At 42.7% G+C, this 22,461-nt stretch overlaps 1 protein-coding gene across 3 annotated transcripts in view; it reads right to left on the bottom strand.

Annotated features, from left to right (window-relative positions):
• KCNH1 (potassium voltage-gated channel subfamily H member 1) overlaps positions 1 to 22,461 on the bottom strand; it is a 372,723-nt gene that overhangs the window by 321,755 nt on the left and 28,507 nt on the right. For all 3 annotated transcript variants that reach the window (XM_027074502.2, XM_027074501.2, XM_027074503.2), the window contains exons 3-4: positions 19,844 to 19,950; positions 6,613 to 6,741 (exon numbers count right to left, since the gene is read on the bottom strand). In XM_027074502.2, the coding sequence (XP_026930303.1) occupies positions 6,613 to 6,741; positions 19,844 to 19,950 (236 nt within the window). The remainder of the gene's footprint in view (positions 1 to 6,612; positions 6,742 to 19,843; positions 19,951 to 22,461) is intronic.

Raw genomic sequence — 22,461 nt, forward strand, 5'->3', positions numbered from 1 at the left:
ATAAAAGACAGTGGCATTTTCATCCATCCTGATGCCATTAAGCAGAGAAATAGGACCGCTGGAGTCAGCTTGAAAAGAGACACATGGTAGTCAGGTGGTAGGGGTCCCATTAATGTTAACAGGAGGGGATGGTCCAGACTCTGCAGAGGTTTCACATCTCCCCCAAATGTACCATTTATGAAGATGCTCACTGGAATCTGCTTTGTTAGCTGTCAACCAGAATTTTTTTTAAGTCTCTTTCAGAGTTAGGCTCTCTTTCAGCTCCAAACAAAACTGGAATTGAATTCTACAACGATTTTCAAGAACAGAAAGTATAATTTTCAATCAGGTAAAACATAGTTGGGCATCAGACTTCAACGAGGGCTCTGCAACACCCCCCCCAACCTAACCCACAACCTACCCTTCCACTACCATCACTACTACCACCACCATGACCCATACTCTGGGACCAATGATAAGAAGGAGGTGGCAGGACAGATACCCCAGACCCTGCCTGGCAGGGAACTCAGGGTCCTGGTCTATCTAGCACAAGGGATGAAAAGAAAGATCCCTGGACCTCTAGGCATTTCCCCAGGCTCAGGCTAGCCCTGAAACCTTTCTAAGAATGTGGCTCTTAAAGGAGTTGGCTCTCGGCTACCTCAGTGGACAGCATGGAAAGATGAGTGGGTGTTGGATGGGGAAACGGGCAGGCAGTGTGAAATTCTCCATCGCATCTCTACCAGGACGGCCAGGCTCTGCTGTTCTGATGGAAGGAAATAAGTTCTCCCTCAAGTTCCACCCCATGTTCTTTCTGAACTACAGATACTTTCTAGTAGGAATCATTGCCTGGCCAGATGAAAAAACTTCATTCATTCATGTATTAATTCTATAAACATAATTGCTATATACCAGGCATAGTGCTAGGTACTAGAGATACTAAGATAAATAAGATACAGACTCTGGCTTCAAAGAGCATGCGCTCTAGTAGGGAAGACTGGCAAATAAATTTTAAAAGCCATGACATAAGCCATGACTTAGCTCATTAGCTAAGTTCTGTAACAGAGATGAATATAGGATGCCATGGTCAAGACTGTTCAGAGAAGGCATATCTATCTAATCCAGGCTTGGGAGGCTTCCCAGAAGGGGTAACACTAGGACAAATTTTGAAAGATGAGTAGGAGTTAAAAACACAAGAAGGAAAAGATAGACATTGCACACAAAAGGAACAGCACCTACAAAAGCGAAAATCATAAAATAGGGTAACATGTCAGTGAAGAGTAAGACATCCCAAATGCCATGACTGGTAGAGAGGAGGGGGGTGTAGACAGTGGCTTGAAGTGATGTTAAAGTGGTTGTCAGGGGCCAGATGGAGAAGAACTTTGGTGATAACAACTTAGATAGCAAACTGAGAAATCTGAACTTCATTCTGAAACCCATAGGGAACCAGGGAGGAGTTCAAATATAGTAGGGAGGAGGAAACACTCTGATTTCACTTTAGAAAGACAGAATGGTGGGCGCCTGGGTGGCTCAGCCAGTTGAGCGTCTGGCTTTGGTTCAGGTCATGATCTCACAGTTCGTAGGTTTGAGATCCACACTGAGGGTGGCATGGACAATGCAGAGCTTGCTTCAGATTCTCTCTCTCCCTCTCTGCCCCATCCCACTTGCACTTTCTCTCTCTCAAGAATACATAAATAAACATGAAGAAGAGGAAAAAGAAGGAGGAGGAGGAGGAGGAGGAGGAGGAGGAGGAGGAGGAGGAGGAGAAGGAGGAGGAGGAGGAGAAGGAGGAGGAGGAGGAGAAGAAGAAGGAGGAGGAGGAGGAGAAGAAGAAGGAGAAGAAGAAGAAGGAGAAGAAGGAGAAGAAGAAGGAGGAGGAGGAGGAGGAGGAGAAGAAGAAGAAGAAGAGAAGGAGAAGAAGGAGAAGAAAAAGAAGAAGGAGAAGGGGAAGAAGAAGAAGAGGAGGAAGAAGAAAAAAGACAAAAGACAGAATGGTAATGTGAATAGTAGATTTTAAAAAACAAGGTTGATAGGGGTGCCTGGGTGGCTCAGTCAGTTAAGCATCTGACTTCAGCTCATGTCATGATCTCTCAGTTCATGAGTTTGAGCCCCATGTCAGGCTCTGTGCTAACAGCTCAGAGCCTAGAGCCTGCTTCAGATTCTGTCTCTCTCTCTCTCTCTCTCTCTCTCTCTCTCTCTCTGCCCCTCCCCAGCTCATGCTCTCGCTCTCTCTCTCTCTCTCTCCCCCTCCCTCTCTCTCAAAAATAAATAAAAACATTTAAAAAAAATAAAAAACAAGGTTGATAGATAAAAGACCAGTTAGGACCCCAGGCAAGAGACTCTGCATGCCTGGACAATACTGTGGCAATCCAGGCAGCCTCTGGGTTCCCAATTTGGGTGACTAGGGTGAGAGCCATGCAATGAGATTAAAAACACATAAGAGGAGCAAATGGATTTTATGGAAGATACCTTGTATAATTTGGACCAAAGCCATCAGGAGAAACATTCCTGAAAACAACAGAGCTCCTGTTATCCAAAAGGACAAATGGGAGGAGACAACCCAATGAGAACCTAGCTCAAGACAATCTTCCTTGGGGGAAATCCAATGGTCATTTTCCATGAGGAAACTAAGGCGGCTCCTCCTAAGGGAACCTTTCCGGGATCCTGCCCTACCACCAGCAGAACAGCTCACTCCTTCCTTTGTACACTCCCCTCTGCCTTAGGCAGACCTCTAGCTCTTCAGCACACACACTTACTGTATGTCTTTGGCGTGAGAGGGGGTGGGCAGGAAGGGAAGAGGAGGCATGATGGGAGAAGAAGGATAGAAGAAAGGGAACACAATATGTAATCCAGCAATCAGCTAAAAAGCACTTACTAGGTCTTTTCTCCATTCTTAGTAAGGGCAACTATTTCCCCCTTCCTTGACCACACGATGGCTACTGGTTTCAACTGGGGTAAGCCCCCCACTAGGCTTCTTTAGCCCACAAAGCCCTGTGTTTCCCTAGGCCAGAAGAAGAGATGACTCTGGGGTGAGACGAAATTCCAGCTCGTCCAAGGAGAAGTCCAGGGATACAAGAAAAGACAGACATATAGGCTCCTCCCCTGGGAAATCATGCCAAGTCACTTTGAGTAGAAGTTGAAGAGGAAATGGCTGTAAGGTGTCCTGACCTCAGTGGGGAGGCTGGAGGCCAAGCTTGCCCTAATCTGCAGAGTCACAGATTCTCTTAGAGGAGCTGGTGACATAACCCAACATACACAAGAGCACAGAAGACACTGAGGACCAAGATGGACAGTCAGTGTGGACACTGCCCAAGCACTCTCAAGTCTTCCTCCCCTGGTCTTTTCCCTATCACTATAGAAACAACCAAAAATCTAGGGTGGCTTCTTCGAGGAGCAGCCACTAAATCATCACCTTTCCATCATCCTAAGGGCAGAGGGATAAAATGTTAATACTGAAGGGGCCAAAGGCACCTGTGGCTGGTATCCACTGCCCGGTTTCTTTCCCAAGAGTGCCTCACGAATATCCCACAGGAAGACATACGGCCAGATCAGCAGTTACAGCAGCTTGCCAGAGGCCTCACCCCTGAATATTCTCAATCTTTGGCCTTTGAAAATCTCCTCTGGAGTTTTACATTCCTTTACTTTATCTGAATCTGGCTCAAGTTTAACTATGTAGCACTAAATTTGTGGGTCTCTGAAAATGAATTCGCTCCTTCGGTGTGAGACTATTTGGTGGAGTAAGAGACAAAACAAGAGGGGTAATCCATCCTCATCCTTTGGGGAGCAATGCAGAGAGCAAACCCTGAGCCTTACCATCGAATTCTTCTCTACCCACTTGCCCAAGCCTCCCAGCTGAGAAGCGAGAATAGGACAGAGAAAAATGTCCTACAGCCCCACTACCAATTATCCATAATAACAGAAAAGTGAGAGATTCCATTCTCATTTCAGCCAAGAATTCCCATCTACTCTGTCATCCTGACTTCAAATACATATACACACACCCCAGAGCTGCTACCAAACAGCAAACCTAGCTCAACTTGCATTTTCTGTCCAAAGGAAGGTCCTGCGGACACCTTTTGTCAGAGAGCAAAGGAAGTAGTCAAAAGATGGACAGAAAAGAGATAAGGAAGTCCAGGGGCCCAGATGATTCATAAAAAGGAGATTGAGAACTGATACACTAAAGGAAAGGGGGTCTGGGGTGGCCCAATCACTCGCCAAAGGGGAGTTACGTTGTGTCAGATGCTAAAATAGTCCACTGAAGATTACCCTGTGTGTTTACCACGTTGTGGAGTGTTTCTGGGAAAATGTTAGGCACCAAGTGGCTTTCTCGTGTCACTACTGGATGCACTTATCCCACTCCCAAGCCCCAAAGTTAGAGAAAATAAAGTCATTTTAAAGACAATTTGAGCACTGTTGACTAAAAAGAGGACTAATCTGATGTTGGGAAACATCTTGTGCTGCTATGCCAAAGAGCAATTATCTGGGGATTTCTGGGGTTTGGGATAATCCACCCTTCCATTCCATCTCAAAAGTGAATTCTAAACAAGCCTGGTTAGCAAGACTTCTGAGACTCTTATTGCTGACTGAGGTGCTGTACTGAAAACCCAGTTGGACCTGCCAGAACCTCTCAATGTGAGAGCACATCCAAGAAGAAATGTCAAGTCAGGAGAACAATCCAGCTACACAGCAACGTGTTTTCCTAGATGTGATCCTTGCAGCCAGAATTTCAGTTTATAGACTTACAACTAACAAGGCCTGGAGAACTGTCATACTCTTCTATCGTAAACGGACTAATATAAAATTTGACCTTGTCCCAAGTGGACTACCAAATCAACGTCAGCCAGGGCCACAGTGACATAAAAGTGGGAGTGTCTAAACACACCCATCATGGCACCTAAAATGTACAGGCTTACAAAGTCACGTCTTGGAGGAGACATTAAGGATGGTCCACTAGCAGCGTTCCTGCAGGGAGCACTAAGGTGGGTGCGTGTGCACGTACCAAAACTCTCATCAGTGAGGAAATGCATCATTGAGGCAGGTTAAGTGAAGTAGAGCATTTTTTACTCCTGGAAAATAAACCTAGGTGAGCCTCACCGCGTCACTGTTTTTCTCTCTTCTTTCACGTTTCATAAGAACCAAATGCAGACACCCAGGTGGCACATTCTCTGTTGGGTATGTCTTTCCTACTAAACAATACTTGCATGTCACCCAAAAATGTTCCAGTGGTGGTGAAACGCAAGTGTGCTGGCTCAACCAAATCACGTTACTTTAAAGATTTAAGAGAAAACTTGCAAAAGCAAATGTCAAAATATCTGACTGCCTTTAAAACAGGATCTATGAGTTTATTCAGTTAAAAAAAGCCAATGGCGTTTCTGGAGGACAGAAGGGTGACCCTTAATCATGAGTGAGTCTGTCACCGTGTAATCCCTGTTGCACTGAGGAATCTTCAAGTCAGAAACTAGGAATCAGGGAATCACAGATCTGCAGGAGAAAAAGGAGACTGCAGGAGGCTGAGGAACTGGCCGAGAAACTTGACATCTGCAGTCGTCTTAAAATCAAAAGGCAGGCTAAAATCGATTTACTGGGCTATCGTTATCAGTTTAAAAAAATAGGATGCACTGGTCTACACAGGACTGTGCTCTGAACTCTGTAAATGTGAGCATCCACATGTGCTAGAGGATTCAGCACCCACATAAATGTTTTTGCTTTCCTCCTCTAAGGCACATTTTAACAATCACAATTTTGTCAGTTTCACTCTCGCCCGGGCCCTTCTAGCATCTCTCTGCTGCATCTTGGGAAACCGCAAGGAGCAGAGTTCTCAGAGAGAGCTGGAAAATCAGCCACAGAGCCAAGAAACACTGCAACAAAGAGCTGACGGCCTCCTTACTGTCTCGCGTGCATGCGAGAAGACGGATGGAAGAGAGGGCTGTGACACCCCCTATCCCAAACCTCTGGGAATCACAAGCCATCTTTTGTACATCTGATTAGTGGAACCTCTTCAAGCATATACATGTTCTAGAAATCCTGAGCCATTTCCTTCCTTGGCCCCCAGTATTATTCAAACAATACGTGCATGTGATATGGCTGAAGTGAGCACTAAAATCTGTGGTCACAAGCTGATCAAACGACCCATATGGAAAGGCTACTCAAGACCCTGGCCTCATTAATACCATGTTTCCAATGAATTCACCAGCCACAGACATAGCTCCATCAACCACAGAGGGAGAGATGTCAGTCAAATCTAACAAAGTTTATATACAAGTAAGATGAATGTGGCCATGGACTGCCTCATTTACATGACTGAGATCTGTCCTGGGAACACCTAAAAAGACTCCGCTGATACCAAAGATGCCCAACTACCTTCTTCTGTCTAACCTTTACTGGAAAGGGTTAAGCTACAAAAGGTATAAAATTGATTCAAATGCTTTTCTAAACAAAGTTTTTTTTTTTTCTCTTCCCCTTTTCCCGCTTAATACATTCCAGAATGATACAGTGCTTTACCCAACACAAATCTGAGTTTAAATCTTGATCTTTGTGCAGAGATTGCCTTGGCAACCTCAAATTCTCCGTAATGGGAGACACACCACAGGGGGGGAAAAAGGCACAAATGTTTTTGTACAAATCAGAATTACAAACCTTTACATGAATCATCCTCAATGGGCTGTTTGAAAGCTGTTATGTCACTGAAAGTGCAAAGAAATAAAACCACTTTATCCTGTTCATTTCGAATTGGAGCAATTTTCACAAAGAACCACACAGGTGTCCCTGAAAGAGACATCAAAAGGTCGGTCAGTAATTTTCATTTTCACGTGAGGGGCTATGGAATAAAGACTTGGAAATGAATAGGTACACATATTAATTCATTTTTGAATGGTCTCATTCCTTTAGGTGCTGGGATATCATACCATTAATTCCTCTTCTTGCTGGAATAAAAAACTTTCATGGTGACTATTTGGCAGGGATTTTCTTTAGTTCAAATGATTTTGTAAGTGTAGATCTCTTAACCCTTGCAAAATGATTAGAAAATGGGTCAAGAACCTCCTGATCTTACGGAAGGAACTAAGGTACAGAAGCCTACATACTTGCCTTAGACCATGCAGTGGACAAGTAAACAGTAGGGACCAACAATGGGCATTGCCAACCATGGACAGCAGACCACGCAAACTCCAATTTCCATTGCTAAAAGGCCCTACTGTCAAAATCCAGTTTGGGAATCCATCAGTTTGACTCACATGCTCAATCAACCATGGGCCAAAAAGGTATATTTCTAAGTCTCTCTCCCAAAAATAAAGATCCAAAAGGTCCAATACAATGGGGCAGGTGACAACGCACTGAAGAAGGAGGAGAACCACCAAGATGATTCTCCCAGCATAGGCTCCCTCAAAAAGGAGGTTTCTAGGTGGTTTAGGCTGTGATTATATTAGTGCTTTAGGAAGCTCAACAAATGTGTTTTAACTTCCAATCCTTATCCCTGAGTGAAAATGGGGGATAAATGAGGTCTTCCAAAGCACTGCCCTAATCTACACGAGGAGAAGGTGGGTGGACATATAGAGGTGGGTGGACTATAGAGGACATCACAGCAAGCCACACCAATCAACTCTCTGATGCAAAAATTAATGAGACACAAAGAAATGGTAGGTTCTTCCCTACCTAGTTCTCATACCCCAGGTCCTTAAACAGCATCTGGGAAATAACTTAATAACTATTGGCTGAATTTTGCATAACTGGGATAAAACTTTACATGCTATTTTATAACCATTTTGAAGTTAAAATACAATAAGTATTTCTCCATGTTAAGAATTAGAGAAGGCATGGTGTTCAGCATTCCACATATATTATTTTACTTTAAGAAGATAACAAGCAAACAACTCACTGAATCTTGGAGATGGAAATAAACCCCCAAGAGGTACCTGGGTCTCTGCTGGCAATCACAGCAAACTCTATCCTATGACATGGACAGAGAGACGTCTCTGATTGACATTAGCTTTACAAAACTGGCTATACCACTTATTCATATTGAAGTATAAATAACCATAAAATATACAAACAGGCAGCAAATAGATCATATGGGAATATATTCTCTTTAAATCCTGATATTATCTATGTAATCATCCATAGTTAATTTTAATCCTCTGTCCATTTTCCCTTTCCATAATTTTCAGCTGCCTGTTTCTGGATGCTTATAGAAGACAAATAGGTTATAAGGTCACCCTAAGAAAAATGTGTTTCAAAAGAAAAATCCACCATACAAAAATCACATACAGCATTCCAAAATCAAGAAGAATATGGCCTTTGAAACCCCTACTGTTTTTGAAAGGTCTGTGTTACTATTCCTCCCAGTCCCCTGCTCAGAACCTGTGGGTTTTAAACCATTTTCAATTAAGCAACAGAAACCTCAGAATAAAGTTTCACATCAAGTGAACTTATACACCCACAGCTCTCCATTATATCCTAGCTGGTAAGACAAAAAGCAAACAAATCAAACCATTTTCTTTCTGCTCTAAAAAAAACAAAAAACAAAAAAAAAAAAAACTTAAGCAAGTTTTTTCAGATGGTAAACCAGAAAACAATGTGAATTTATCAAACCAGTAAGGAATCAGATGAGAGGCCCCCCCCCCCACTCGCGAGGTCTAACCCCAGAAGCCTCAATCTTGCTGGAATCCTTGGAACCACGGCCTTCCCAGCCACCACCTATGGGCCATCCACTGCACTGTGTCAGCTGGGCCTAATGCCTGTGAACTTTTCCAGTTGGAACTGTGCCATCTAATCTTTATATTCCATTTATGACTCTTGGGATTGATGACGTTAGCCCATATCAACCAGATCATGAGAGCCCCACTGTATTAGTCACGCTGGGAGGAGGACTTTTTCACTTTGCTAGAGTTCAAGCTCATCTTGGACTCTCCCCATTTCTTTTTTTTTTTTTTTTAATTTTTTTTAACGTTTATTTATTTTTGAGACAGAGAGAGACAGAGCATGTACAGGGGAGGGTCAGAGAGAGGGAGACACAGAATCTGAAACAGGCTCCAGGCTCTGAGCTGTCAGCACAGAGCCAAACGCGGGGCTCGAACTCACGGACCGCGAGATCATGACCTGAGCCGAAGTCGGCCGCTTAACCGACTGAGCCACCCAGGCGCCCCAGACTCTCCCCATTTCTACACGTCAAACTGTTTAAGGCTGTGTGCTTTCCTCCACCAAACTGTGCCCAATGTTTCCTCCAGAAATGTTCCCTGAGTAAACACATGCTATCCTGATCATTTCTTTTCAGTAAATAAATATGAATCTCATACCAAAACTTCCCATAATCAGTATTCACTGCCTTAGAGTTCATCTCAAGCTGATCAGTTGGGCTTGTTGAGAGAGGAAAACTATTCCCCGATCCGGTGTTTCCTCGTGGAGAGACATCTTTCAAAGGAACTCTTGAGTCTTTTCCCTGGGTTGGTAATTTGGGGGTCAAGAACTGGATATGTTAGCTCAACCACTTCTCCACATCTGCATTCTTAGAGATGAATCTGCATTCTGCTCTGTGTCCCCATTCTACAGATGGTAGGGGAGAAGTCAAAAAGGCAGGGGATGACTGGTAGAAGCCTGTGGTTCTCCAGTGCTGCCTGTGTTGGGTGGGTAAGTCTGTCTGATTCTAGAATTCACTTTTAGAAACTTTACTTGAACACAGACATCAACTACATTCTCTAGGATCAGCTTGACTGGTCTTAAAAGTGATATTTTAACCTCCATTTGCCTGATTCCTGTATCTCTCTTGATTGGTTCTGATCACAGGCAGGGAAAGAAAGTGCTATGAGTTGGCCCCCTTCCAACTTTAACAATTGAGGACTCTTCCCTTAATTCGACCATAATCCACTCTGGAGCAAGATATCTGAAATACTGCCGCTGTCTTATCACCCTGCACCCCTATTTAAATGGCATCTAAATGCTTTCATAGGATCCCATTAGGCCATTACGTGGCTCAACTCCAGGAGGCACCATTCTGGAGTTGTGAAAACCAACAACCTTGGCAGGGTAGGAACTCTAAGAATGCCTGCTGAGTTTCAAAGAAATAAATCCTACTTCCAGTGTCTTCACAGTCATTCAGAACTTCCTCTCTCCCAAATTATCATTCCCTACAAAATCTAGGAAAGCAAGCAGAATGGGCTTAAATTTTTATTTCTGAAATTCTTTCAAAAGAGAACATGAGTCCCACCTAGGTGGCACAGAACAGTAATTCCAACCTTTTAATCATAAAAGCAAAGCATTTTTGACTAGTGAAACGTTACTCTAAGTCTCAATATATGAAACAGTTGCTTCAAGTGAACATAGGCTGTCCAGACCCTGGAGCCCCACTCAGTTTCTCTTCCATCCCTCTGGATGCCCCCAAGGATATTCAGGAGCTTCCTGGAGACAGAGGCCAGGGATTTCTCCTACAGCCAAGATTCTGGAGTAGGATTCTTTCCAGCAAGATAAAGAGAAGCAATGCATGCACAGATATTCACACATACAGTCACAAAATCAGGAAGATGAGGTTAATCAGGAAAATTCTGCCTCTGCACCCAAGTGGCTACAGTGGAAAAATCGAGAAAAGCAAGTACTTGATGTCCTGTTTCTGTAAAAGGACAAAGGGTAAATAATAAATAAAGATCAATGCACAAATCTAGGAAAAACACAGCAAAGGCTGATGGCAAAGGCAGCTGCTGCTGGGACAGCAGGTCTTACCTGGCTGAAAGTGCAAGTGGAAGGGCAGCCCCGGGGTAGGCCCCTTCTCCTGGTCACTCTGTGATTCTCATCCTTTACTAGCTCCCTTGGGTCATGGAGTAATGAACCTGACAACTTGACCTGGCTATAGTGTTTCTCAACCCCAGAAGTCAGATAACAAAACAGCAAGGCTCAGATGTACAAGGGACTTTTTGGCCTCCATCAGGCTTCCTCCTACCCTGGGCCTCCTCCCAGGTACTCTCTGTAACCAGGCAGCCAGGCCATATTCAACAGCAACAGAATTGACCAAGCCACTATCACTGGCTCATGGGAATGGCTGCATGAGCCATTCAGATAGATCCAGAAACTAGACCAGGGCATGGCGGCTGCCCCAGGAAACAGACCAATTGGTCTCAGGTCACCTTCACTGAGATAAATAACAAATACAGAGAGTATGAGAGAACACCAGGGGGAAGCAGTGGCTACTGGCCATTGGAACATCTGATTGGGACTCCCAAGCCCAGGGTTTGAGCCCTATCTCTTAGTTTATTGTACACTTTGGCCATGTCACCTTAACCTCTTAGAATTGGTTTCCTCATTTGCAAAGTAGGGATAATAGAATTACTTTAGATTCAGTAAAACTACACACATGTCTGATACGTTCCTCCCTTCCTTTTAAATTCTTTGCCGGTAAGATTGAAATGTTCAATCTCACCTCACAGAGGTGTTTGGATGACTCAAAAGAGAATGTATCTCAAGGTGTTTAATGAAACTCCAAAGCTGCTCCTACCTGTTCTGAGAAAGAGGGCCACTCTCAAACATGAGGGAAAAGCTAGAAAAATCAATGCTTAAGCCTCACCATAATTCAAATTTGATTGAAGAGCAAAACACAAAGCCTAAATAAATGGAGAGAGTTACATTGTTTGTAGATGAGAAGATTCAATTTTGTAAGATGTCAAACCTCCCTGTTTAATATATAAATTTAATGGAATTTCAATCAGAATCTCAGTTGTTCTTTTTTTGTTTGTTTTTCTCAGAGTTGATGAATTGAAATTCAACTCAAGTAGAAAAATAAAGCAGAAGAAGGGCCAAGAAATCTTTGAAATTTTTTGAAAGAAAAAGAGTGACAAGGACCATCTACCACAGCTGACCCTTGAACAAAACAGGTTTGGGTTGCGCACATCGACTTATACCCCAATTTTTTTTCTGTAAATATATTGTCTGTAAATGTATTTTTTTGGTAAATGTATTTTTTCTTCATTATGATTTTTTGGAACATTTTCTTTTCTCTAGCTTACTTTAAAAATACAGTGTATAAGACATATAACATTCAAAATATGTTTTAACCATTTATGTTTTTGATAAGGCTTCCAGTCAACTATAGGCTATTAGTAGTCAAGAAATATTTGAACATATAACATTCAAAATATGTTTTAACTATTTATGTTATTGATAAGGTTTCCAGTCAACTATAGGCTATTAGTAGTTAAGTTTTTGGTGAGTCAAAAGTTACACCCAGGAGCACCTGGGTGGCTCAGTCAGTTAAGCCTCCATCTCTTGATTTTGGCTCAGGTCATGATCTCATGGTTTGTAAGACTGAGCGCCTTGTCGGGCTCTGTGCTGATGCTATGGAGCCTGCTTGGGATTCTCTCTTTCCCTGTCTCTCTCTGTCCCTCCCACGTCCTCTCTCTCTCTCTCTCTCTAAATGAATAAATAAGCTTAAAAAAAAAAAGACCCAAGGAATTGACAAAATCTTTTTTAAAAAAAAAGTTATACTCACACTTGCGAGACAGTTTGGTACCCCTAACCCCACGTTGTTCGAAGGTCAACTGCACAGGAACTAAGAGCCATGGACACTGGCTTTAAAACAACAATATCATTCACTGAATTCATTGAGCGCTTATAGTGGAGCCCATTGTGGTTTATTTCTCATAGCCCCACCATGAGATGGATTGCGACTACATTATCCCCCAATTTTAAACATGGGGAACCCAAGTGGGAGAGCATTTTAATCAAACTCACATAGATAATAAGTTACAAAAGGACTCCTGGAAAAGGTGAGGAGAGAAACAAACCCATAAATGTGTGAGAATCTAGCATAGAAGAAAAGGACACTTCAGGGTCCCTGGGTGGTTCAGTTGGTTAAGCGTCCAATTCTTGATTTCAGCTCACGTCACAATCTCACAGTTCATGAGATCAAGCCCCACATGGGGCTCTGCGCTGACATCATGGAGACTGGGATTCTCTCTCTCCCTCTGTCTCTGCCCCTCCCTTGCATGCATATTCTCTCTCTCTCTCTCTCTCTCTCTCTCTCTCTCTCTCTCTCAATAAATAAATAAACAAAAAAAGGAAAGGACATTTGAAATTAGAAGGGAAGAGCTGAATTCTTTAGTACATAGAACTGAGACAACTGAATAAGCAATGTGGAAAATAAATTGAGATTGCTACATCATGTAATACATAAAAATACATATTTAATGTTTAAATTTAAATTTTTTTAAATGTTTATTTTTTGAGAGATAGAGAAAGAGTGTGAGCAGGGGAGGAGCAGAGAGAGGGAGACACAGAATTCGAAGCAGGCTCCAGGCTCTGAGCTGAGCTGTCAGCACAGAGCCCAATGCAGGGCTCAAACTCACGGACCATGAGATCATGACCTGAGCCAAAGTTGGACGCTTAACTGACTGAGCCACCCAGGCGCCCTAATGTTTTAAATATTCTAACATAGCTATAAAGGTACCAGAAGGAAAAAAGGAAGAATATTTTTATCATTTAGGTAAGGAAAAGAGCTTCCTAAACATATATAAAGCTCCATATAAAGCTTTATATATAAGCATATATAAAGAACCATAAAGGAAAATAGTGACATAAATTCATTTTACTTATAAATGGTATAAAAAATATAATTAAAAAGAAAACATGTTTAAATAAGAAAAATATTTTTCAACATTGAATCAATATCCCTTACATAGAAAGAGCTCCTAGCACTGAATAAATGAAAGACAATCCATTAGAAAAATGGACAAAATATGATGGTTTTTCTATTAGATTTCTCCACAACTAGATTGTAACCTCCTTAAAGGCAGAGTCAGTTTCTTATACCTGGATCTCTTTGGCTCAAACCCATAGGCCTACAGTAGGTAATCAATAAGTATTTGGCTGGCAACTTCTCCCTGCTGGCTTGGCACAACCACAGTAAGAAGCCTTTTCCTCAGCTTCTCTAATGGAGAAGCTGATCTAGAAGTCTCAAACATGAGGCCACCTGCCACACCACAAATTGTGAGGTCAGTCACATGCTGTGGAGAGTTACCCAGAGTGTCCTGCTTTCACTCAGAGCTCATACTTCATGATTTTCTTGTTTGAAAAATGGAAAAACTATGTGCCTAGCACAAGAGCGACCCCCCCAAATATTTACTGAATGAGTTCATTAATGACTGTCATTGATATAACAAAATTATCCAACGTACTGTGAATGAGTGAAGTAACAATACAAAACACATAGCACTACTAAAATGACTGGGTTTGTTCGTCAGACTGGCCAACAGATAGAAAGAAATCTTTCAAATAATCCATCCTTGAAGATATTTAATAGTATTCCACACATTCATTCCAAAGCACACCAGGAAGCCTTTTGCTAATTACTACCAATTCCTAAAAAGTAGGACAAACATTAATGCTTATCAATAGAAGATTCTTTCTACAAGGCTGTCCTTGCAAATACTAGTAAAGAATGAGAGAGAGGGAAAAAAAGCAATTCATTACGAGTTTACTAAAAAAGCCAATAAGAAAATCACCAGAATTAAATAGAATATATGAGCAAAGAAACTGAACAATTAACAAAGAAATGATCATTTTAAATGGAAGATAAATAGGAAAAAATACTTCAGTCTCACTAGCATTAAAAATACTCATTAAACAAACAAAATTTAATTGTAGGCAATTTGATAAATTGAAAGTTATACTGCAGTGCTGGTGTAGTACAATGAGTCAGACTCAAAATCTGCAAGTGAACTTGGGAATGGGTTCAATTCTGAAACACTGTTTGGCAAAGTGTCTCAGGAACCTTAGTTCACATTCTCTGACAGTGTAATTCTTAACTTCTAGGAAATATTTCAGAATGTCAATAAATACCTTTACATGAAGATACCCACTTTGGCACTGTGTTTAATAAAGTTTAGAGCCTCATAAATATCCAACAATGGAAGAAGTATTAACGAAATTCTTTTCTAAATTATATTTATGGGGAATTTTAATGAGGATATTTTTATGATAAAAGATTGATGTATGTATGACTTCAAGTTGTACACACGTCAGAGGCGCCTGGGTGGGTCAGTCAGTTCAGCTTCCGACTCTTGATTTCGGCTCCTGTCATGATCCCACAGCCCTCTGTTGTGCTCCACGCTGGGTGTAGAGCCTGCTTGAGATTCTCTCTCTCCCTCTGCCCCTCCCCCAATTCATGCACGCTCTCAAAAGAAAGCAAGAAAGCAAGAACAAAGAAAAAAAGAGAGAGAGAGAGAGAGAGAGAAAGAAAGAAAGAGAAAAAGAATACACATCAAAATCTCAATTATGTATCATGTGCAAGAAAAACCTAAACACGCCAAAACCTTAATAGCATAGTAGTATTTCTCTGAGTCTTTGGGGCAATTGTTTTTCTTCATATCTTCATGTGTTTCTCAGTAAAAATGATTCAATTTAAAAATCAGAGAAACAAAATATAAATTCTTCTAGATGATGACATTTCACAGCTAAAAATCTCAACAGGGGTGACTTTTCTCCCGTGGGATTCTACACTGCTTTAAAATGCTGAGAGTTTCAGTCTATTGAACCAGATATTTTGTCTCCTCCCTCCTCTCCTCCCGCCCATTTCTGTTCAGTCTGCTCCTTGAGGGCATCACTGGTCAGTTCAGCCCCACGCTGCTCCCACCTCGGCTCTGATACCCTCTCTCTGAATCAAATGCTTCTTTCACTCATCTGTTTCTTGGTAACTACCAAGCCCTTTCAAAGTCACTCAACAAACATTCACACAGCACCTCTTTTAACTGCGCTCTCTGCTACATACTGAGCATGTTCTACCTCAGGTCAGATGTAGAGTTCCTGACAGGAAACGCGGTGCTTCCCACTTCCTGGGCATCACCCGGGGCCAAGCAGACGGAGGGGAGGGCCAGTCAGTGGGCACCACTGATGAAGTCCCCACACTCAGTCCTCCCCAGTCCTGGAGGAGACATTCCTGGACCTCTCTCCTTCATAACTGCCTCTTCCTCCCTCCCCCAGCAGGCCGCAACCATCTCATCAAGGGAGGGGGGAGTCATTCCTAAGTGGGTCCCCGACCTCCAGTTTCCTATGCTCCATTCCATCTCCCCCACTCTACTGGAGTCATCTTTATAAAATGTAAATCTGCTTATATATTTAACGCCCCTCACCCCCACCCTCTTTCTCAACCAGTGTTCTTAAGGAGAATTCTAAACTCTATAATGTGCCTATGTTCCTGGTCCCTCCAAACCTCTCCAGCCTCAATAGTTACCCCTTTTCAGTGTATATGTTTATGTAATTACTCCATGAGTTTGGGGGGAGCATTTGCTGTGTGTCAGGCACTGTGCTGGGTCCAGGGGATCCAGCCGTGCAGGAGACACACCCTGTAGGCATGGAGGTCAGTTTTCACTACAGCTGCCCTCTGTCCTGGCTGTGCAGCATGTGATACGTGCACAGCAGTACTGGCATCACCTAGGAGCAGAGGCTCAGACCCTTTCACAGGCCTACTGACCACAACTAGCACTGCAATGTGCAGGTGGTTTCTTATGCATGTCAAAGTCTGAGAAGCCCTGCTTCGGGTCTCTTGAAACTTCAGTGCTTGCTCTCACCACATGCCTTTCATCAGCCCTGGCTACTCTTTGCCCTTCCCTCTGCCTAACTCCCACCCTCCCTCAGTTTCTGCATGATTTCCTGTCTGCTAGGAAGACTTCCTTCCCTGCCCTCCTAAGTTAGGGTTCAGTGACCTCCTCCAAATGGTGTCACCATCAAAACACACACACACACACACACACACACACACACACACACACACACACACACACTTAGGAAGTAAGTATTTAAAAAAAGGAGGGGGGGCACCTGGGTGGCTCAGTTCATTGAGCATCCGACTTTGGCTCAGGTCATGATCTCACAGTTCGTGGGTTCGAGCCCCACATCAGGCTCACTGCTGTCAGCCTGTCAGCACAGAGCCCACTTCAGATCCTCTCTCCCTCTCTCTCTATTCCTTCCCCACTTGCACTCACCCCAAGATAAATGAACATTAAAAACAAACAAACAACAACAAAAAACCACTTAGGGCTTTGTACCGTCTGTTGTACAGGCAGAGGCTGTGTCTGTCTTTTCATAACCACATCCCTAGCATAAAGCCTGCGTCTGACATAGAGTAGCAGGTCAATAAAAAAGCGATTTAAAAAAAAAAAAAAGCACAGAATTCAGTGCAAATATAAAATTCCCAGGCTAAATAAATAATTTAAAGTTTCTAAATTCCTTAGGATAGGATGGGATTTGGAGTGGGGGGGGCGGGGAGAGGGCTGGTGAACAGGTTCCTAGGAAGAAACCACCACTATCTGCATTTCATGCTGCATGTTTTACATACAGGCTTAGCCTTTTATGGAACTCCCCACTGGTCCTCTAGACATTTTTGTATAAATCAGAAAGAGAAGCTCCTCCCTCAGCATAGATGTAACATTAGGCTAGGGTGCACGGAGGATTCGGCACGCAAACCACAAGCTGGTTTCCAGTTGCCACCCCCTCCCCCCATGTAGGGCGTAGCCTGCACAACCATATATGGTGGCCCTGCCTTGTACCCACAGTTAGATAGTCCCAGTCTTGGAAGAATGGCCTTGGAACAAGTACTGGAAACCAGGTCCTGGCTCCACATGACCCTGAGTAACGAATTTAACTTCTTATACAATGGATATCCATAACATCAGCCATGCCTACTGTATGGGGCTTAGAGAATCAACATTTTAAAATAGAGTGGAATCATACCTTCTACAGAGTTTATTTTCTGAAGTCAAAGGGTAAGGTAAAAATTTCAAATGACCAAATTACTCTTGAAAATTCCTTACCACCACTCAGGAAGTAAAGTCCCATGCTAGGCTGACGTGCCCCGCTGGAGACAGGCACGCAGCTCTCAATGAGCCTACCACAACCTGAAAGGAGGGAAGAGATGCTCATTCCTTGGTAGAACAATAGTTGAACTAATTGGCACACATATGTGGGCCATGTCTACCTGAAGTATAGAGTCACCCTCAGTGCAATGAGATGCTTGCAATACAAGGCCTTCAGCCTGGGAGGCAGCTGAGGGAACAGCAAGCGTCCCCCCTCCCATTGCATACCCCCTCTGGAGTACATACCCCCTGATGGGGCTAGCAAGTGAAATCACTGACTCCATTTAAATTAAGTTCCCCTTTCTCTCCTTTCTGTGCCAAACACATATAATTTGAACAAGTTAAATGCATAGTCTAACGAAGGTTGAAAACTCTGAAGCAAAATATAAATGCAAAGCATTATTTTTGTGATACACCTACCCAATTGGTATTCTGTGTCAAGGGGAAATCCACACTGTCCCGTATGAAAGGCTCCCAGTGTGGAAAACCTTGAACTGACTCCATTAGCTCAAGGCACATGTGCAGAGGAGAAGGCCAGTGTGCTCCTGTAAGGGCTCGTGCTTTGGGTTTTGTTCCCCATCAGCACAGAGCCATTCACAGTCTTCACCCCGCTCCTCTCCTGCCTAATAGCGAGGTAGGAATAAGATCTACCGGCTGAAAGAGGGAGATGGAACAAGGAGCCACATTAGCATCAAAGCTACAGGAACAACCCTCTTGGATTCATTGATGCCCTGAGGCAGTCTCTCAGATCAGCACCAGCACAGGCCACCAAACAAACAGTCCTCTCAGCTGGCTGGTCCAACACTTGCAGTACTGAAGAAAAGTCCCAGCACCTTCCAGATAAAAGCAACATGTGCCCTTTGCTTTCCAGAGCAAAATGCATCACTCTGAATGCCACCAAAATAAACACTTATCTTCATATGCTATCTGGGCCACGCGGGAAACGTTGTATTGAACCTATGACCTACCATTCAATCCTACATAAAGAACAGAATGCTTTACAAACAAAATCGTTTTTTAAAAACAAAAGCAAAGTACTATTTAACATCTCTGCAACTCTGCTATGACCACATGCCCCACGTTTCCATACTTCTAACATAGCTAATCCCCATTCAACAGGAAACCTCCTAAGAGAAAAGCAAGTTTTAAGCTGTGTACGGCTATTGATGTAAATTCTTCATTAATACACTTTGAGGAAGTATCGTAGCAAAAACAAATACATATTAACACCCCACTGTGAATATTAATACTGTCTCTGATGGAAAGCTGGGGTCATCAGGAGAAGAACTCTATTCAGAAACTGTATTTTTTTTAATGTTTTATTTATTTTTGAGAGAGAAGGAGAATGTGAGCAGAGCAAGGGCTGAGAGTGAGAGGGACAAGGATCCAAAGCAGGCTCTGTGCTGAGAGCAGAGAGCCCGACACAGGGCTTGAACTCACGAACTGTGAGATCACGACCTGAGCTGGAGTTGGGACACTCAACCCCCTCAGCCTCCCCTATTCAGAAACTCTTTTTTTTTTAATTCCAATATAGTTAAACATACAATGCTATATTAGTTTCAGGCATGCAACATAGTAACTCAACAATTCTATTACTCAGTGCTCATCAAGATAAGTGTACTCTTAATCCCCTTCACCTAATAGGGCATCTGATGGTGTTACCTACTGTGCTAGGTACTACGGAAGACAAATACAAAGAGGATCTGGCCAGAGTCACTGTCCCACGTCTTCCTTTCCCCCAAGAAGGCTTAAAGTCTACAAATGCCTTGAGCCAACAGCTCACCATACAGGAAAAACACCAACTTGGCAGAAAAAGAGATCAAGAAGTCTTAATTGGTCGCTGACAAGTTCAAATGTTCCATAAGGATCAGGGTAACTCGGCAATCCAAACCTTTTATTCAAAACAGACACAACAGCCTCAGGTAACAACACTCAGCTGACGGAGGAAAAGAAAATGCAAGACAGTAACAAAGGAACAGGACCTCTTTTACTATCCCAAGTGCATAAATAAAGGTATGGTTCAGGATGGTCTTAATACTCACTGTTCTTCTTGTACATCAAAATTTCAAAGGAATTCATCTCATAGTTCTCAAATGTTTGTCGAACCTTTTCAATTGTGTCTTTATCAGTCAGCTCCCCATACATGAAACTGCAAATCAACCAAAAAGCTGAAGTTAGTTCCACAAATACTGACTATTGTACCATCATATGTTAAATATGTTTCCTATACCCAGCACTGTGATATGTGAAATGAACACACACACACACACACACACACACACACACACAAATGGAAACATTCATTCAATCAAGAAAGCTTCACTAATTCAACTGTGACTGGCACTCTACCACTGCTCCCCAAAAATGAACAGTATAATAAGGAAGACATCCAGAAAAGTGTGGATCAGGAAACAGTATGACCAACACTTTTAGAATTACAGAATACAGGCACAGAGCGGTCAGTGAAAGCTTCCCAGGGTAGAGGCAAATGAAATCTAAAGAGCAGGTAGAAATTAATGAGAAGAGGAAGGGAAAAAGCATTCCAGGCAAAAGAAGAGCATATGCAAAGGCACAGAGGTTAAGAGTGAAGTTAATTCTGGAACCTGAATGTAGTTCAGTTCAGTGTGACTGGAATATACACAAGGTGGGGAGATTTCACAACAGGTAACATAGAAATAAAAGCACAGACCAAATCATGAAGGAGCACATGGCATTACAAGCCATGTGAAGTCATTTAAACTTTATCTTGAAAGCAATGGGGTGGAGGGAGCAAACACTGGGAGGTTTGAAGCAAGACAGTTCCATAATCAGATTTGCATTTTAGAAATACAACTCAGCGAAACTTCCCAGGAAAGATGGCAGAATAAATGTGGGCCATATATTTTTCCTCTTCTACTTCCCAACAAAATAAACAAAAGAATGGGAAAAGAATCACAGAAATTCATCAGCCAAAGAATTGCACCAAAGGGTGCAATTTGATGCTCTAAACATTAAGGCAGAGCTGAGGAAAGAAACAGAAGATTCAGCCACTGTCTGTGAAGCTCTGTTTCCTACCCACCCCACCCCAGCCCACCCCCAAAAAAGCACCAGGTTTAAAAAATTGAAATGATAAAATCCTATAACTCTTAGTACTGCTCACATTTGGAGAAAAGTAGACTAAGGCGGGGCGGGCGTGGTGGAGATAAGTAACATGGAAGAAAATTAGAGAAAACCTCTAGATAGTAGATATTCCTACCGACTAATACTGGTTCTCAGCAGAGGCCCGAAAACTGCCAGGACTGTCCATTTTCCTGGGCCCCACCATGAATATGGTCTGAAGACCCAGATTTGTCCCTCTAGGAATAAGACACACCCCAACTAGGTGGAGTAAACCATGGCACGGGACACTAACAAAATGGAAGAGGACAAAAGCCATCTCTCAATGGGGCAGGAAAAGCCACTCCTGACCACCTCAGGCCTGCATGTGACCAGAAAAGAAGGACACCAACGCCCAGCCTCTGAATCTCGGGTAATGTGGAAGCAGTGGCCTGTGTTCCTAAACAATCCCATCTTCCAAAATTGTGCACGCGGAATGCAATCCAACTTCCTCTTGATGCCTTGAATCACAGAATCTTAGAATTTCAGAGCTACAAAGAACCTCAGAGGCAACCATCAACTCCAATGCTTCGCTTGGCCTCATACTGGAACAGCCTTGAGCTTACTGTAGGCTTCTGCTTGCCAGCACTCTATTAAAAAAAATGTGCCCTAGCTGTTGACTTTATAAGTTCTGTGTCACTTGTGTTATTATGTCCCTTCCCAGCCCACTGAGAGACATTATTATCTATGGTTCACCTTGTGCTTCTCTCATGCAGCACTCTGCTTTTCATCTATGAATCAGGAAAACAGACAACCGAGCTTGTTGAATTACCTTTAAAAAGATGGCTAGATCAAGACTAAATTAGCCCTGCCTGAGAACAAGAGGACTTCTCCTAGGAGGTAAAAACGGAGCTCTGGGACCATCTTATATAGCCAGTTGCCTTTTTTAGCTTTCTCTGAGTTAATTTGCTAGATAAGTGACCCCCCCATTTATGTGACATGATGGTATACATGCTGGCAGTTTCCTTCACAAGGTAAAATGAATCCCTGTAAAATGGAGACTTGAAATAAGTGAAGTGCCATAATTACTCCCAGCTTCCATCAGTCTTATGTACTGTAATATAACGGTAGCCATAAGTTTCCTTTACCTGGACATTAGATTTCATATGCCTACAATGCAAGAAATAAGCAAAAGAGGTTCCTGAGCCATTAGGAATATAGTGAGCACAAAGGCATGTTTACTTTATTGTTAGGGAGGGGACACTTTCAGAGAATTAAATACGTTTCCTACAGTTGTGCATAAAAAATTTGGCTAACTTAAGTGTCTGATTATAGCCAATAAGAAGCAAGAAAGGGAAGGAAACATTGCTTCAGTCACACCAAAAAGTGAAGCTAACTCTCCCGATTTGCTTCTATTGTATATGTGTATATACCGATGTAGACGCAGATATGGATGTAGATGCTTATGAGGAGAACCACAAATATAACAGAATTTTATTGCAGTATTTAAGAGTCATAATTTCCAAATCTTTGAGGGAAGAAGGGGAATCTTACATTTCCCATTTCCCAGACCCAAAACACCTAA

This window comes from Acinonyx jubatus, chromosome E4 (genome assembly GCF_027475565.1).
Source record: "Acinonyx jubatus isolate Ajub_Pintada_27869175 chromosome E4, VMU_Ajub_asm_v1.0, whole genome shotgun sequence".
Taxonomy (NCBI): Eukaryota; Metazoa; Chordata; class Mammalia; order Carnivora; family Felidae; genus Acinonyx; species Acinonyx jubatus.